General features: G+C 50.1%; 1 protein-coding gene across 1 annotated transcript in view; it reads left to right on the top strand.

Moving 5' to 3' along the window:
• Window positions 1-15,888, top strand: part of NALF2 (NALCN channel auxiliary factor 2) — a 28,116-nt gene extending 12,228 nt beyond the window's left edge. Inside the window, 2 exon segments of the mRNA XM_040089085.1 lie at window positions 6,570-6,741; window positions 7,239-15,888. Of these exon segments, the coding sequence (XP_039945019.1) occupies window positions 6,570-6,741; window positions 7,239-7,633 (567 nt within the window). The 3' untranslated portion in view covers window positions 7,634-15,888.
• Window positions 15,889-19,037: the final 3,149 nt, after the last annotated feature.

The raw sequence follows: 19,037 nt of genomic DNA, 5'->3' as shown, positions 1-19,037 counted from the left end.
GTTCTCCCACCCTTTCCCACTCCAGTCCTTCCCAAGGCATGTGTTGAGCTGCCTGATACTGTGACATAGTGTGGCAGTTGTTACCTGGGCCTTGAGTGTGTCAGGTGTGTGGGGTTCACACTTTAAAGCTATTTTCTTTTAGTTTTGACCAATGAGCACTTGGGGCATTGTGTGTCAGACTGGGTTTGAGTGGCTTGGAGGGGGAAATTTGGGGCTTTTCCCTCTAAAAGAAGGAGTGTTCAGACAATCTCTTTAATCCAAGAACTGGGAATTAAAGCTAAAATGCTTTATTTTTAAAATGAAAACTAAAACTTTTAAACTTTAAAACTATCAACTGCTTCATGAGGTGATTGAGTGGTGAGTGAGTAGCTCTAGCGGGTTGCTTCCAGGTAATTTGGGAGTGACTTCATCACTCAGGTCAAGGGATATGGTCTGGTCCTGTGGGATGTAGGTGGGAACCCACAGTTTGGGAGCACAGGGGATGTTCCAATGCCCAGGACCTTCCCTGAGGATGAGCCTGGTTGGTGCCAGACCCAGACCCCCCTGTGCCCATAACAACACACAACAAGCAGGATTCAAACTGGTGTCATGGATGGGATGGCTGGGGGAGAACTTCTGGGAAAATCAACCCTGGAGAGGGGTGGGCTGCATGGTAATGGAGAGCCTGGAATGGGCATGTGCCAGCCAGCCCAGCAGCTCCGTGTGGAGTTTCCAGTGGTGTTTGAGGAACACCCACTCCAGTTGGGATTCCCACCAGTGCCGTTCCCTGCAGCCTGCATGCATCCAATCCCCATTCCCCCATCCCCATCCATGTCCCAGGCATTCCTGCTGGCAGCCCCATGCTAGTGCCCACTGCAGCCACCACTCCGTGCCCTCTGGAGCTGGGTACAATGGGCAGAGGCTCCCCTGGTTGGGAAACGGAGGAGCTATGGCTCCAGTGCTGTCATCACCAAGCAAAAGGCAACTTTATATTAAAAATGAAGGAAAAACAATACAAGTCCCATAATCCTGCCCAGTTGTTGGGGTTTAGGGTTGGGTTGGTGGGGTTTTTTTCCCCTCTCCTAGCCCAGAGCATGTGAATGTGTCAAGGCAGGGATAACAACTCCAGAACTATCAAAGAAACAAAAAAATCAGCTGTTCCAGAGATGATGTTGGAACAGCCCATAGCAATGAGAATTTTTTAAAAAGCTGGTTTAAAGCTCCACATCATTATTGTCGAGTTAATTGAATACAGTGGTAATTGGACATTGCAGACGTGTTTGTAACTCCTCCTGGCTGGCCCTGGACCTCAGCATTCCCTTAATCCTTTGCCATCCAAGGGGGCTCTTCTCTCCCCCCCAGCCTGTCCTGCTTCCCACGCTGCATCCTGATGTGCCAGAGCTTGGAGAGCTGCCTGAGTGGCTCATTAGCAGTGCTCATTTCCCTGTGTCCAAGATTAATGAGGCACAGCCACTCCAGATGCTCCTCTCAGGACAGGATGGAAATGTGAGTCCCAGGAACTGCTCTGGGAGGGGAGGGGGCTGCTCCAGGCTGGGGATCTGGCAGGGACAGGCAGGGATTTTTATTCCCATCCCTGCTGGGAGCTGGGTGCACCCAGTGAGAAGAGGGAAAGGAGAAGAGTCATGATGGCAGTCCAACTTCCAGAGTGATCCTCACCTCTGGTCCAAGCACACTCCCAGGTCTCCTTCCGGGGTTATTTTGTAGGGGAAAACTCCCTATTTCCCTCTCTGCTTTCCAGTCTGCATCTCCCCCTTCCAGAGAATTGGATTTTGGGCTGGAGGTGCTGCCCCAACCCCTCCCTCTAATTAAGGAAAAGGGTTTGTTACATTTGTGCCATTAGCAGGATTTTCCTTGGGGAAACTTTCCGAGCATTGATTCCTGTTCAGATGGGAAAACAACAGTTTGTTGTGTTAATTACAGCTGGCATTCCCAGTGGGCATCCAAACTGTCCCAAGCACTGCATCCTCTGCAGTGGTGGTGTATCCTGAGAGTGCTGCTCCATTCCTGCTCCTCAGTTCTCCCAAAATGTAGCTGGGATGGTTCCACAGGCAGTGGCAGTGTTTCCAACATACTGGCAGCAACTGGACTGGCCTTGAAGTGGCCAAATTTGTGCAGAAATTCTGAGGGCACAGAAAGACTTTGGAAAACCTGTTTGGTGGGGGATACTGTCCTGGTACTGACAGGAGACAGAGGGAATAATGCAGGCAGGGAAGAACTCCCATTTGGCACAGAATTCCCTGTGAAAGCACCATCCCTCTGACTGCTGCTTCCAGATCCCACTGGAAGTGTGAGCAGACAGGGAGCTGAATTCACTATTGGAAATCCATTTAATTTTGGGGTTTTTTTAAATGTATTTTATGATGAGGTTTTTCATCCCACCTGCAAAATTCCCATGTGGACAGATAGCCTGTCCTCCTTCCATATAAATTTGGTGTCTGAAGTTGGCTCCTTTCCTTGGCAGCCAAATTCTGTGTGCTTCCTCGGAGTCATGCAGCCAGTCCTCCAGAGCTACAAATGCAGGAAGAGGGCACCAAACTGGAGTTATTTTGGAGTTGAGGTCACTTATATTTAATTGGCCAGGCTGGAGATCTGCCAAAAGCCAAACCAGAATGGCAGGAACACTGACTGCAACCCAACCCACTTCCTGAAGAATCCAGAGAGGGCAAGGATGGAAACCAGGGAGCTTTCCCAGTTGATCTAAGCAAGGAATAAATTTCTTCCTGTCCTAAATTCTCACATGTCCTTTTTAACAGCAGAACTAAGGAGGTTGTGTGGGGTAAGCTTGGAGATACCAAAACCTTGAGCATCCCAGGGAATTTGCTCCTTGTCTGTGACATGGATCTCTGTGGGTGAGTGACAGGAGGACTCTGGGATCTCCTGGAGATCCACCTGTGTCTCAGCCTGATCCCAGTGGAGTGGGAGAGCCCTGTTGGACCAGCAGGTCTTGGATATCTCTGATTTGAAGTACACACAGGCAGTTTCCATCCTGCAGAGCTGCAGGGATTCCTGCTGCAGCACCTGGAGGATCTGCCACAAGGGAATGGCAAGGGCTGGCTGGGGTCAGTGCTTCCCTCAGTGAAGGCAGGTGCTCTGGAAAGGGAAGGAAGAATGGAAGGCAGCCAGGCAATCCTGGTTCAGGTTCAGGATGAGTGCTCCAGCTCTCCCCTCCCCGGTGGTATCACCAGCTCCTTGCAGTCTCTCCTTCCATATTTTCATTAAATTCATGGAATGTCCCTGTGTGTGACCCCAACCCTCTGCCAGACTTCCCTGATGGGAATCATCACAAACATTTTAGGGGAAATATGTGTGGATCCATGCAGAGCCTGCTTGTGCCAGCTCTGTTTCCACATGAGAGCAGGGTGAACCCAAGCAGCTTCCTACAAAGCTCTGGGAAATCTCCTGTTCTGGCTGCCTTTTCCACCCAAATCTGGAGCTGGGACAGCTCAGGTGACACCCACAATCCTCTGCTGGAGCACTCAGTGTACCCTCCATGCTGGGCTGCATATGAGCTCAGGTGGGATCTGGGATGTGACAGGGATCTGGAAAGCAGCATGGGAGAGAGTTGGAGCTGGGAAGAAGACTGGCAGGAAATGGGAGTGAGTAAATCAGCTGAGCTCACCTGAGTTGTGACTAAAGTGGGAGCGTGAGACATCTGCAAATATTAGAGATGTGTAAACATGGAGCAGGGAGAGGGAATGATGGAGGGAATGATTGAAGGGAGTGAACTTTTGGATGGAAAAATGTAGGTCAAGTATGAAGGAAAACTTGTAGGCAGCAAGATAAGTGCTGTAAAACCACCTCCTTGGGAAACACGAGGAAGTCCCACTGATGGAGATGTTTATCCTAAGACAGATGAGGGCTGGAAAAGAGGCTGAGCTGGAGGGATGGATTCAAGGTGTCCATCCCAGATGGGGCTGAGCACACCAGTGATGTCCATCCAGCTTCTTGTGTGTTCATAGTTCCCCTTTAAACTACAGGCTGGTTGTGGTTTAGTTAATCCATCTGGATTTTAATCATAAAAACTTCATGGCTTTGGGGGGAATTCACCCGCCTGACTTCAGCCAGTTCAAATTCAAGCAAGTCATCCACACCAGCTGTTCAAAATCCTGGATGGTCACCAGGGGAAGGAGAAGCTTGTCAAGCCCCTCGCTGCCGGATGCTCTGAGGGTCGGGGTATTCTCAGGACACCCTCTCCTTGTTGCTCTAAAGGCAGCCCAAATAATTAAGGTAATTAATAAGGCCTTTCTCTGTTTTGCTCCAGATTACACTGGAGTGTGTCTGGAGCATGTGGAAACAACAGCATCATGTCCAGGCAGGGACTTGTTGAGTCCTCAGATTGGAATAAGGATATGGCCTGTCTGAATAAATCCTGAGCAGTCAGTGGGTGCTTTGGAGCCCATTTTACATCCCCTGGTGCTGTGTCCCATCAGTGTAAGGTGTCATTGTCCCCTGAGCTCTCTAACCCTCCTTTACATCCTGTTGAGGTTCCATAGCAGCAGTGACAGGTCCTGCTTTCCCAACAGAGAAAAACTCATGGTGCTTGTGGAGGGCCACATTCCACCCACTGAGGGGTCCTGCTGTGTCCTCCTTGCTGTCCCCATGTCTCCTTGCTCCCAACACTGTCCCCAAGGGAGCAGAGGCCATCAGGGAGGGCACGTGTTGCAATGGGGGTTGTGGCCCCTGCGGAGCATGGCTTCTTCCTCCTTGGCTCTAGGGAATCAGCTCGGGTAGATCGTGGAGTTGTGGAATGGTTTGGGTTGGAAGGGACCTTAAACCCATCCTGTCCCACCTTCTGCCACAGGCTGTGATACCTTCCACTATCCCAGGGTACTCTAAGCCCCATCCATCCTGGCCCTGGACACTTCCAGAGATTACATGTTCAGGGATGCAGATCTGAACCTCGAAACTCTCCTGCTTGTGTCCTCACACTCTGCAGTCATTCCCTCCTCTGGAGCCGTTCCACTGTGTCCCAGTAATTTACATCCAACAGGACAAGAACAAGCACCTGCATTCCCACATCCCAGGGGAAAGCCCTGGCCACAATACTGGGGACTGCTCCAAAATGTTCACTCCATAAATTGTGTCCTGGTGCCCATTAAACTTTTTGGGATGAAAGTTTCACCAAAGCTAACACAATTCTGTGAAAATTCTGGGTTTCATGATTTAGCATTTTCCAGGGGAAAAAAAAAAAAGCAAACTGAAATAACTTGCCAAGAATTTCCCAACCAGCTTTAATCCTGAGACACCACCGTGGTCTAAACAAACGATGATAAGGATCTATGGAAAACATGGGGAAGCAAAGAAGTGATGGGTTTAAAGCCTCCAGAAAAATGAAAATGCAGCTGGAAGGAGGAGCTCGGGGTTTCTCTAAGCATGTCGAGGAGGGAAACTCATTCCCTTTGAATCACAGGGAGCCCTTTCTAGCTGGTTTCAAAGGAAGTTGGTTGTGGTCATGGAATGACTATGGTGCTGTCACTCGTGCCCACATGAGTTCATGGATGAGCTGGAAGTGCCACAGGTTTCTTGCAGCCTGAGGAATGATGCATGCCAGGAGAAATGGGAGCTCTCCCTCCCTCTCTGCTACAGCCAGTGGAGACAAACAACTTCCATCATGCCTGATGCTGGGGAGATAAGGGAAATTTGGAAATATGGTTGTAACTGAGGCCATCTGGGCTATGCCCAGCTGTCTGCCATGGGCACAAGCACACAGAGGCTGGAAGGGAAGAGGGAAACCCAGGACTGGACAGGCTGGAGAGGCAGGGAATGTGGCGCAGCTTTGTGCAGTCACAGCTGAACCCCCAGGGTGCTCTTCCTTCTGGAAATATTGCCAAGCACAGCTTGAAGTATCAGGAAGGTGAACAGAGCACATGGAGACACCTGTAACACTGGTACATCCCAGTGCCAGAACATCCATGGGAAATGAACAAGTTTTCCCCTTGAGCCAAAAGAAATGGCACAGCAGAAGTTCCAGATGTCAGGGAACTGGGAATCTCTCCCAGGACCTGGTGGGGAAGGTGAGGAAGGTGTTATTTGGTGGCAGAGAGGGACAAGCCTGAGGTGCAGTGGCTGTGTGTGCTGCATCCCAGCTGCTTCTGACCAGCAGCTTTTCCAGCAGGAAATTTCCAGTAAAGACCATCCCATGATGTGTTTTGCTGTCCCATGTCCAGAGCTGATGGGGGCCAAGGCACTTTAGAGGAGGTGAGAATCTCTCCCCTTCCCAGAAGAGCATTAGGATGTCTTGGGGATGAGGAGGATGCTCTGGGACGGGTGATAAGCAGCATTTGAATTTTTGTATGACGGACTGAGCTCTTGGGTCACAGATGTTGGCAGAATCTGTCACGGTGCCTGTATGTAGGGGACATTATTCCATGTGATAATTAGCATTATTTTTGTGGTGAATTTAGCTGGATAGATGAGTTCCACCATTGTTACACTCCACTGGGTTGTTTGAATCCATTGCTGTTCAACAAATTACCCCAACACACATTTCTCACAAGAGCTGGGAACTCTCCCCATCTCCTTTCCCAGTGCTTGGAAAGTGACGTGTCCCTCTCTATGATTTCCCCCAGGCTGTCTACAAGGCATGGCTGTGCTCTGAGTACTTCAATGTGACCCAGCAGCAGTGCCAGCAGCGGATCCCATGCAAGCAATACTGCCTGGAGGTGCAGACCAGATGCCCCTTCGTGTTACCGGACAATGACGAGCTGATCTATGGAGGTTTGCCTGGCTTCATCTGTACGGGTAAGGAGGGCCGGGCTCACACCGGTGGGAACAGAGGGTGATGGTGAGCCCTGGGGAATTTCCAAGCCACTTCCCAGGTTTGGAAGGCTTGTCGGGGTGGAGTGGGAGGAGGGGCAGTGTGGAAACATTGCCTGATGCCAAAACGTGGCCATCCCAAGGGTACGGGATAAGGGGTTAATGGGAACACAGCAACATCTCAGCCCGGGAGGTGAGTCCTACCTCTGACTGAAAGCTAAAGCATGGAAGGAGCTGCAGGTGATCAGATTAAAGCAGGGTGGGGATACTGAACCGCTGTGAGCAGGATTTGGGGAGCCCTGAGCTCGCCTTGTTGGTGTGTGCAGGCTCACAGACGGGCTGGGGCCAGTCCCAGGGGGGTCTGGGTGTCCTGATTCTCAGGTGTGCCCATCCAACAGCCGGTGGGCACCAAGGCTCACTTCCTCCATAGCCTCATCCTCTGTGCCCGCTGACCCCTCCTCCTGCTTCCTTCCTTCCCGCAGGGCTGCTGGAGAACCAGCTGCCTGATGAGGAGGCCAAGTGCTGTGAGGTGCAATGGGACTCCTGCGAGCACCCCCCAGACAGCAACGAGGGCACATCTCCCAAATCCACAGCATCAGAGTCGCTTCATTTCCACCGCCACGACCCCCACCTCCATCACCAGAGGCAGAACCACAACCACCTCTACCACCACCACCAGTACCACCAGCCCCGCTCCCCGTCCTTGCTGCCGGTCTCCGCGGGGTCTCGCCTAGGCAGCAGCAGGATCAGACTGTGCGTACTGGTCCTGATGCTCCTCCACACCATGGTGTCCTTCTCGAGTGTGCACAGCGGCGCTGGGGGACTCGGCCTGGAGGCCCCGCCTGCTCTGGAGGAGAGCGTGGCACGGGACGAGTGACACAGAGGGCAGAGCCAACCTCCAAGGAGAATGCCAGATCTTTTTCATAAGGGGGGCACATGCTATTCCTCCAATGGGAGGCACGGGATTGGGGGTGGCGCACGCACCCCTGCACATCCCCCAAGAGCTGCTCTCGGGGCATCCCCGTGGTGAAGAGTCTCTAATGCGCACAGGGCTGCAGGACCCGGCGCCAGAAGGCTTCGGGCAGGGGCAGCATTCCCAGGCCCGCAGGCGCCGAGCGGGCAGGAATGTCACGGGGGCGGGGGGACCGAGGGGAGGGATCCCTTGGAATCTAAGGGTGTCCCCATGGGACTGCCGAGTGTCCCCCCGGCCGCTACCGCGAGTGCCTTGGGCGCCCGCGCCTCCCTCGCCCGCGCCGTGACGAGGTTTGACAGTCGGCCCAGCCCTCGTTCCTTTTCTTCTGGATCTGTGAATCCCGAGGGAGAAGGCAGAGGGGCAGCACCTCCCAGCACAGCCTGGCCCACTCCTGTCCCAGGGAAAAGCCACCAGCTCGGGGCAGGACCACACTGGTGGGGTGCAGTGTCCTCAGTGTGGCCCTGCCTCGCTGATGGCGTTTGGGGACAGGAATGGGATGCTGTGACACTGCACTGTGGTACCGCTCGGGCTTGGTCTCACTGCATCCCAGCCTGCTCCTCCAGCCTGGCCTTTCCTGCTCTTCTATGCGAGGAGGAGGAGAGGGTGGAGGCATGGAGCAGGAGGGATGTCCCCAGCATTCCCACATCCCTCTTTGCCAAGTGTCCTGATGATTTAGTGTGACCTTTTGTTGTCCTCCCTGGCTGGTGGGACTGGTCTCAGTGAGGAGTTGGGGAGATGTAACTCCAGCAGCACATAGGCTATGAGGGAGAGGGATCCCATGTGGCAACAACTGGATGCAGGGAATCCCGAAGGCATCCTTCCATGCTTCCCAGCTACAAATCATTGACTGGATGGCAGGAGGACTGGGCAAACGGGCTGAAGAAATCTGGCTTGGAGGGAGAGTCTTCCACACAAAGAGGCACTAATAAAGCCCAGCTAGGGAGGAGCATTTTTGTGAATAGTTTCAATCCATGGATGCCCCCAGTTCCGGAAATTTCCAGGAGCTCAGCTGGACTTGGCCAGGCAAGGTGCTGGCTGGTGCAGCCTCATTCAGCTCACTTGGGGTGGTTTTTTAACCTGAGCTCAGCATATCCAGGGATTCAGCCCCAAACAAACATCAGATTCCCTAGAGTCTGATCTCCAGGTCATTTCCTAGGAAACTCCCAATTCTCCACCCACCCACCAGAACTGTTCCCAGCATGGACACTGCGAGGTGGTAGTGCCTCTGGGCTGGGCACCAGGGGCTGTAATTTGTCCTGAGTGTGGGCAGGTAAGGAAGAGAGGGTGTTTTAGCACAAGGTCATGAGTTGGGTGTGAACCCACTCCCTGCTCCCAGAGGGGCTGGGATGGTCCCTCTGTTTCCAGGCTGGCTCTTGACAGGAACCTACAGCAGAGCCCTGCGTGGGTCACTGCAGGAGACAGGGATGGACCAGGAGGAATGTCCTGCTGCATCCCAAATTGATCCCAGATCCCTATGAGGGTGCAGGAAGTCCCAGAGTTGATGTTCTATAGGAGTTTTGTAGTTTCTGGTCTCTTAAGGTGGAGCAACACTAAGCAGAGCCCTGTGAGCAGAGCCCCATGAGCAAAGCTACTTCCTGCCCAGCTGGAAGAAGGAAGTACCAGGCATCTCGTGGGAAGCACAGGTTTCCTGACATTTCCAGCCCATTTCCAGCCCAAAGAGGCTCTGAGAAGCAGCTGAATGTTTGATTCCTGATTTGACTTGAATCTCAGAGCTTTGGGGTGATGTTTACACAACACCAGTTGCCTGTTCCCAAAGTCCTGCAGAGACGAGGCCTGTGATCCCATTGTCCCATGGTTTTTGGGGTGGGAGAGATGGTGCTCATGGAAGATGAAGTGTTTCCCAAGCAGATTCCCTTGCTATTGCCACCCAAAAAGTAGGATGTCTCTCATTTGACTATTCCTCATGACATCCATATAATTTCAGCCTAGTTTACACAAATCAGAACAGTTGGATATGGAGCAGTTCTGCAAACTGGGATCCAATCCCTAGGTTTTCTGTGAGCAGTGGGGTTCTGGAGCTGCTCTGACAAAGAGCAAAAGCTCCCAGGCAGGCCAGGGGAGGGAGCACAACCCCATCCCTGCCTCCAGACAGCCCGATTCCAAAGGAAATTAGATTTACCCTGTACTGCCAGGAGTTAAGCTAATTCTAGGCGCCTCTCTCAGACATAGACTGTATCCAATCTTGGAGCAATTCATCAGGAGAGAGAAGAATAGCCCAGTGTGGTGCATCAGCAAGTGGCCCTGAGTCACTGGCCCTGTTCACTGTGTCATGTGTGACACTGAGCAGCGTTGGCAGGCACGGGGTGGCCCAGCTTCAGTCCCTGTACCACATCTGGATCTGGCACCATCTTGAGGGATGTGTTTCCTTCTCCCTGCCCCAAAGCCCTTGTGTCCTACTGGTGATGGAGTGTCAGGCCAGGCTTGGGGGTGGTGATGGGTGCTGTGGGATTCCCAGAGAAGTTGTGGAAGTGTCCAAGGCCAGGTCAGACAGGGCTTAGAGCAACCTGGTCCAGTAGGAGGTGTCCCTGCCCATGGCAGAGAGTGGAACAGAATGGCCTTTAGGATCCCTTCAACCTAAACCATTCCATGATTCCATGATTCCCACAGAGCTACAGGAGTGAGATCCAACAACCCATCATCTTCAGGGGGTGCTGGCAGGGATTTGCTGGGATAACCTGGGAGCTGTGAGAAACAGTTTCACCTTCCCTAACACCAGCTGGAGGCTTCCTTCGAGAGGTCAGGAGCGCGTGTTGCGTCCCCGTGAATCAGGAAGTGGAGCCTTTTCAGAACTGGGCTGGTCTGGGTGGCTACTAGGGAGGTTGGAGCCCCATCCACCTGGAGTGAGGAGGCCCCCGGGGCAGGAGATCTATGCGTTTTCCAGGCCACGGCTCCCAGGGGGTGTTCCCAGAGGATGAGATGTCAGAGAGAGCACATGGGATGCAGATCCACTCTGGGGGCATGGTATGGGCTTTACCTGCTGCAAGTGGGAGGAAAGTGCTGAGTCTTCCCAGAGCAAGGCTTTGGAAGGAGATCTTTTCTTTAGCAAGTCTGGGCTGCTGTCAATAAGTTCTGTGGTTTTAGGGCACCATATGCTGCATTCAGCACTTTGCCAATCTCCTTAAACAGATCCAGACAAGGCTGTTCCCAGAGCAGGAGCAGCTGGAAGTGCTGTATGGAGCAGTCCATTATCAGAAGCCCGTTGGATAAAATTCCTGCCTTTGGTCTGACATTACAACCTCCTAATCCTTCATCCTTGAGCGCTCTGGCTTTGTTCTCTGAGAGAACAGTCCAGGAAGCAGATGGTGACATTGTCTCAACACAAATGGCATTATTTTTATTACAAAGTGGAGGGAATGTGCCTGGAAAAGGAAGGGAAGGGCTTCCTTACCCTGTGTGTTCAGGGATGTTTTACCCCAAGCCCTGTGTCCACCAGGGCAGGGGCCCTTTGCAATCCCAAATGCTTACCACATTCCCAAAGCCACCTTGGAGAACATGAGCTCTAAATGATTTATCCTATCAGGAACTTAAACCCAAGGGGCTTTGTCCTTTTCATCCAATGATCTTATCTCTTCTCCCTAAAGAAGATGCCCCGTATTGGGATTAATATATAAAACTCAACTTTTCCTTCAGTGGACAAACTTCTCTTTGCTCAGAGAAAATTCCCAGTGGGAAGCAGTGATTCCTCCCTGGTGAGGGGGTTTCTCATCCCCAGAGAAGTGAGGGATGATGATGTCTCCACAAATTCCAGGTGTGGGCAGAGAGAAGGAGCAAAGGAAGCTGGGTCCAGCATTATTCCCAGGTTTTGCACTTTCATGTAGCTGACAGTTATACAAATTAATTAAAAATACCTGAAGAAAAATCCCAAAGAAAGGCCCTGCTTCCTCTGGGGAACATTAATCATTAGCTGAGTCTTTTTCTTATGAAAATACAGATCCATAGTAGCCCCAGGCAGAAGATTCCCAGGGAGAGCCCTCACCATTCATGCTCAGAGTTAGGGAAATTGCTTTGAAAGTATCTGACAACTAAAGCAGAACATGTTGAGTAGCTTGGCAACACTGGGAAAACATCTGGAACTGTTTTTTCTTCAACACATTTTGCTTTGCTTCAAGAGGAGATGTCAGGGCAACTCATTCACTGCCACTCAGGGCCACAGGCGGGGCCAGATGCTTGGCTGCTGCCTGGAGGAAGGGAATAAAGGGAAGATCCCGGATATCTGCTGCTCCTGGGCAGGATCCTGTGAGGCCAGGCCATGGAGTGTCCCTGTGCTGAGCTCTGCAGGTGCCTCCTGGTCTCTGGTGGCACTGAGTGTGGTGGTTTGGGATGGGTTGTTGAGGTTACCTGGAAATACTGTGGCTGCCCCATCCCTGGGAGTGTCCAAGGCCAGGTTGGATGGGGCTTGGAGCAACGTGGGCTAGTGGAAGGTGTCTGGATGAACTTTAATTTCCCTCCCAACCCAAACCACTCTGGGATTCCATGATTTCCACAGAGCCAAAGGGAGTGAGGTCCCATAGCCCAGGTTACCCTCAGTTTGTGATTCATCCTAATCCCATTCCTGCTGCCATCTGGGAAAGGAATGCCTGTAGGACTTGGTGGAGACAAAATCAGGACAGAAACATTCCTGGATTCTGCCAGAAAGTGATGGGGCACTATACAAGTTTGAAAGCAAACCAGCAGGAGATTCCAAGTCAGAACTACAATTTAATAGGAAAATTAAGATAAAGGCAGTAGAACAGAAACACTGGCTTAGAATGACAGAGTCAGGATACAACCTGACACTTTGTGGGTCAGGGTGGTGGTAGCAGTCCAATTAAATGGTGGCTGCAGTCCTGTTGGCATGATGGATGTGGTTCTGTCAAAGCGGTGATCCTGTAGAAAGATCTGGTCCTTCTCTGGAGGTCCAGTGATGGTTTTGGAGTGCTTGTCTTCTGGGAATCCAGTGGTAGTGCTCCTGGTGGTGTTCCAAGCCCCAGACTACATCCAGGTAGAAATGTTCAGTTCCTCCCCCTGGGTGGAGCATCTCACAATGGGATGATGTAATTCTATGAGTCATTCTGGGAGACTTTGATGGCCCATTAGTGGAGATGGCTCCCCACAGAGTGGCTGCTGCTTCCCTGGAGGGAGTTATCAGGACTGAGTCATGGAGAAGATAAAGAACACTACCCCACCTATCTTTTGGTTACATCTTACATTGTAACCCAAGACAGGCAGGAAATTCTGTGTATCAGCTTTTTTGTGCATCCCTGGGGCTTCCCATCCCTAGGGGTTAAATCTCTCTCAAACTATGCTGGAAAAGTTGGAAAGGGTCATGGTGTTCAGGTTGGATGTTAAGGATCTCCTTCAGCCCAAAAGTTAGCTCATGGGCATCCCAGCTGGAGGTACCACCATCACACAACCCCAAAACCATCTCTTCTCCCACAGAAGGAGCCTGCTCACAGCTCCTGGATTATAACAGCCCTGGAGCTGCACAGCTCCCACCATGAGTCCATTTTATTCCAGGAATGGAAGGATTTTAGCAGCTCTTTTTGGGTGTTCTTGGTCCAGGTAGCTCTTTGGGTGACCTCCTAGCCCTGCATGTCTCTGTGAGGAAGGAGGAAGGGAGCAGAGGGAATGCTGTGGTGGGGGATGAACCATTTTTAATTGAGGATCATAAAAAAAATAAGGAATGTAATAAATTGACAAGCCAAATTCCGTAAATCAAAATTTTAGAATTTTATTTAGAGACTTAAATTCAGTCTCCAACAGCCACAATTAAAAGGAACAGCATCGAACCCCAGGGTTTCGGCACTGGGTGAACGCAGAAACGGACTCTATCGCTCCGTATCCACTCTGTTCACAAAGTGTGCCCAGAGCCGCTGATTTTTATACAGCCTTTCGCTGAGAGTGGACGGCGACCGTAGCGCTCTTGCTTCGTGGTAGCTTCATTAGGTATTCATGTTCAGGTCCTGGGTCAGTTGAATAGGTTCTCGGAGTAGAACAATGCCATGATTGCCGGGTCCGGAGAAGGTTTGGAAATGTTAAATCGGGCCAGAACAGATAAGATACCAATCTTCTCCAAATCGTTTGATCGTTAGCACGCCCATCTCTGGGGAAGGCACAGCCAATCTCCCCATCTTTCTATTCTTTTAGTTTTGTTGGTTGTCCTGAGGCTTTTCCTGGCAGAAATTCTTTCCCTCCCCAACCCCCGTGTCCCCTTCTTGCAGTTTTTAGTCTTTGTTAACCCTAAACACACTTTAGGTTTACAGATCTTAAATCCGACCGAACGCAGATCAATTTGATATTGCATATCACTACATTTCAATGCGAATTAATTACATATCACATTACCTAACATGAATTAACTTTAGGTCACATATCACAAGGAATAATAAATTTTAAAAGTTGTTGGGGTTTTATCAAAGCTCTCAGCCCCTCTCAAAGACCTGGGCAGGATATGGGTGAGTTCCTGAGCCCAGTCCCTCCATCCTTTCCTGCTCCACATCTCCAGGACTTGTGTCCCAGGCAGGTCAGGAGCAGTTTCCAGCCTTTTTAGCACTTTTTCAGCCCAGAAAGTCAACAACTCTGCTTGTTGTAAACTGAAACTCAGCAACCCCCCCCCCAAGAATTAGGTTTGGTTTATGAAATTTGGGGTTGGTTTTACCATTTTTAAATGTATTTGGGAACTGGATATGCCTGAGTTGCAAAACAAAAAGACAAAAAGAGCCAGACAGTGATTTTTTTTTTTTTTTAAATTTTGAAACTTGTCAAAACAAGGCAGATTGATCATTATGACCAATTTACCAATTTTTTTCTTTTGTTTTTTTTTGTTTGCTTTTTTTTTGTTGTTTTTGTTTTGGTTTTGTTTTTGTTTTTTGTTTTTTTTTTTTTTTTTTGCAAATTGAGAAATGCATCCAAAACAGTCCTTTCCCAAAAAACCTTTCATTTTCCAAAAAGAAAACGAGGCAAAAAAAAAATAAAAAATCAATCACACTTTTTCTGCTCACACAGTTGGAACGGGCAGCAGAAGATTGAGAGAGAATAGCAATTTGTAAGGAATTCCAACCAGCTCTCCTTAAAATAGCATCCAGCCAGTTTCTCCAGGGCAGGAGGCTGAGTTGCTCCATGGTAGGAATAGGCTGGAGCGAATCCTGGCTGAGCAGGCTGGTATAACGCCTTGAGAATGCAGGGACATCTTCCCTATGGGAATCAGATGCTGATGCCTGGGAGGAATTCCTGGGGATCCCCAGCCATCCCTCTGATGGAGGTTTGGTTTGGTTTTCTGTTTCAACCCAAACTGAATCCAGCTCCTCCAAGCCTCCTGTTCGGACACAGCCTCAGGATGCCTTCAAAAGGGAGATGCTCCCGTCTGAGCATGGGGGTGGAAATTTGGAACAAATTCTGTGTGCTGGTCCTTGAGAGAGCCAATGCCGTGCTCAGGAGGGATGTGGGAAGGGAGAGCCCAGCCCCTCGTGCTCTTCTCCCTCCAGAGCGTGTCCAAGCTGGGGCTCCCTGCCTTGCGCTGGGTGTCCCAGGGCCTTGGGGGTCCTGTGGGGACCTCAGGGGGACTTGTGGGACCTGACCCCTGTAGTGCCCAGGCTGCTGGTGCCCAAACCCTTAAGTGCTTGTGCCATGTGGGTGGTGACAGCTCAGCTGACCCCAACGAGGTCCTTTAACAGTGTGTGGTGGTGAAACACAAACCAACATTGCTGAAGTCAAAGTATCCTTTCTAATCCCCTGGCCCAGTTTCTCTTTCTTTCCAGCTTTTCCTCCTCCGCCTCCTGGACCCTCCCTCTGTTCCCACCCCCCTTCTGTTTCTCTTTCTCCCTTCTGTCATAAGAAAGTGACTGTGTCCTTGAAGGGACAGTTTTCTTATGCCATTTTATACACTGTGCTTCATGTTTAGAACTTTTTTGCACTAGTTCCTATTACATTTATTTTCCAAACTGGTTTGACAAAAAAAAACAAAAACAAAAACAAAAAACCCAACAAAAACACAATCCCATGCTATAATTCAGTTGTATTAAAATATTATCCTACTACTCTCTGTGTTGAATAGTCTCTGTACCTGTAATGCTTTCAGTTCTGTTGTATTTTGGGGCCGAGGTTTTCTCTGCTCCTTGTTTAACCCAATAAAGAAATAAAATGTTAAGAATTGATGATAACCCCTCCTCCCTGTCTCTGCTGTGTCATTGGGGCCACCAGGGTCCCACAGGTACAGGCTCCCCTCAGAACCTGCTCTAAACCCCAGCCACTGTCCCATGGGGGTTGTTTTTCTGCCAAATCCAATCCCAACTGGAGGCCAGAGAGGCGGGATGGAGGGACAATAACCCGCCTTAACTGAATTTGATTTCGTAACCTTTCTTTATATTCTTTTGTTTCTTGCTTTCACATTTCTTGCCACGGGGCTCACCTCAGAACAATAGGGGCGAAGGCTGTCACAAAGAGATTCATCAGACAATAATGACTCAACCAGGGTATCCAAATTTTGCCCAGCTAAAGTCCACACCCACACATAATCTGGAATTAATTCCTCAGGACAACAGAGCTCGGCATGGAACAGAGCAAGGACACCGCACTCCAAACTGAGCGCTGCATGCCAGGCTGGGAAAGGCCACGGGATAAAGCTCTGGAGTTACACTGTGGCATATTGGATTATGTAACCTAAAAATGTGTATTTTATTTCATCTGTTGAAAGCTGTTTTTTGGGAGATGTTTTATCCTTCTCTTGTAACTCCAGGGGGGAGGGGGGCGGATGCCTTCTGATAATGGCCCAGCCATTAAAACCAGGTGGGGCAGTGTTTCTTATCTCTTTCACCACCCCTCCATCCTCCAGGGGGACATCTTCTGATAATGGGCCATTAGGACCCACCTATGACATGACACATTCCATCATCCCATTGTGAGATGCTCCACCCAGTGGGGGAGGAGCCAACTGTTCCTAGCTAGGTAAAAACTGGGACTGAAGACCACTAAGTATCTGTTTTTTCCACTGGATTCCTGGAGAAAGGCTGGACTCATCTTGTCACCTCTGGACTTTCTACAGGACCCTCTCTATTCCACAGAACCACATCTGTTACTCCAGGAGGACTTATTTAGACTGCTTACAACACCCTGAGCAACAAGGTGTCAGGTTGTATCCCTGACTCTGTCAGGGTTTTTTTTCCAAGATTTTTTTTTTCCTCCTTGCTTTTTTTTTTTTTGTTGTTTTTTTTTTTTTTTTTTTTTTTTTTTTTTTAATATTCCTAGTAAAGAACTGTAACTCCTATTCCCACGTCTTTGCCTGAAAGCCCCTAATTGCAAAATTATAATAATTTGGAAGGAAGGGGTTTTACATTCTCTATTCTAAGGGAGGCTCTAGCTTTCCTTGGCAGACAACTGTCTTTCAAAACCAAGACATGTGGCTATCCCCATCCCAAGCTGGAAACCTCTGTTTGGAAAGAAAACCAGGAAAAGGGAAAAAAATTGGATGGGGATGGAAATAATTTTTTTAAAAAAACAGATTGGTGCAGAAGGCAAATGGGGGAGGCACTCACTGTGCTGGAGAACCAAGGCACAGAGTAGGGTGTGCAGTAGGGGGAATTTAAGGGACTGTTGGGTCACAGTGAGAGGGGCTGGGGGTGATAATGAGGGGGCTGCACTTCCCCAGCATGGGCAGCAGGAAGGGGGGATTCTGTTCCTCTGCCTTGCTCAGGTGAGACCCTACCTGCAGAGCTGACTCAAACTCTGGAACCCCAAAATCAGAAGAACCTGGAGCTGCTGGAGTGAGTCCCGAGAATACTACAGAGCTGCTCCAAGGGCCAGAGTCCTTCTGGGGCCAGGCTGGGAGAGCTGGGGGTATTTACCTGGAGAAGAGAAGGCTCCAGAGAGACCTCAGAGCCCCTTCCAGTGCCTAAAGGGGCTCCAGGAGAGCTGGAGAGGGACTTGGGGCAAGGGCTGAAGGGACAGGACAAGGAGGAATGGCTTCCCACTGCCAGAGGGCAGGGTTAGGTGGGATATTGGGAAGGAATTCCTGGCTGTCAGGGTGGTGAGATCCTGGCAGAAGTTGCCCAGAGAGAATGGAAGTGGTGTTTGGCCCCTCAAATAGGAAAGCACCCACTGGAGCCTGTCCCCAGGAAGCCTCAGGTGCCCCAGGTTGTCCCACTGCAAGCAATTACAGCAGCTCAGGTGATTCCCAATTCCAGAGTGATTCCTCCTGGATGTGGCCTAAACTGATCCAATTTGAGAGCTCTGAGCCCCAGCAGGGATTTAGGAACAACATAAAAGGGTCCTGCAAGGGTCTGGACTGGTGAACAGTGCTGGGATGCAGCATCAGCCTTTTCAGGAGAGCGTTTGGGATATTTTCTTTTGGGAATGCTGCTGGCAGGATGTGTCCTGGCAATCTTGGTGCAATCTCTCATTCCCACCAATCTCCTGGTTGCCTGGGGAGCATTGATGCCACTTCTGAGCTCCTAGGGAAGGGTTTTGGTGGCCATGTGGTGCTGAAACTGCTGCAGCAGCTGCAAATCCACCCTGGAATGTGCTGATTCCCAAGGATTTAATTAGCAGGGATTTGAGATAAGCGGATGTGAATTTTCTTGGCTCTAGGACTGTGCACATCAAAGCTGGGAGGTAGCGTGGGGCCAGAGAGAAGTTTCTCATCTGTAAATTTGCTTCATGACTCCATAAAAACTGCAATGGGCAGCATGGAAAGAATTCTGCTGGAAAGAGCCTGGAAAATGTTGCAGCCCCGAGAAAACAACACGAAGGGCTGCAGACCCAAATCAAAGTCCAGGCCTGGGAATGTTTTGAGGTGCAAGATGGAACTCGCCAGATGCTGAAGTCCTGGGTGGGGTCTGGGTTTTGAACCTCAGCTCTTCTGGATGTGGAATAGGAATTCCTCTTTTATGTTTTTATTTATAGTTTAATAGATGGCACACCAGCTCCTGCTTTCTGGGTTATCAAAAAGGAAAAGGTTCATTTTCAATGTGTATTTCTGAACAATTTCAGACCTCTTGCAGCTTCTCCATCCTCCCTGAGCAGAGGAGAACTTGGGATTCATGAAAATCCAGAAACAGGGTTCTGAAACTGTGCTTCAGATCCTTGTTTTTCACACCATCACTTGACAAGGTGATATTAAGAATTCCGAAGAGAGGATTCCTCTTCTCAGGAGTGCAGTTTCAGGGTGTTTTCCACCTACCAGGAAACTCCAGGATGATTTTAGGCCTTTCCAAGTCTGGACATTCTGGATATATTCCAACTGGAGCTCCTGATGTTGGTGAGTTCTGCATTTATTTTTCTGGGATCAATCTGTTTTTTTGGGTGTGTTTATGGC

This window comes from Hirundo rustica, chromosome W, assembly GCF_015227805.2.
Source record: "Hirundo rustica isolate bHirRus1 chromosome W, bHirRus1.pri.v3, whole genome shotgun sequence".
Taxonomy (NCBI): Eukaryota; Metazoa; Chordata; class Aves; order Passeriformes; family Hirundinidae; genus Hirundo; species Hirundo rustica.
The sequence above is the reverse complement of the archived record's forward strand: the minus strand, read 5'-3'. Positions and strand labels throughout refer to the sequence as shown.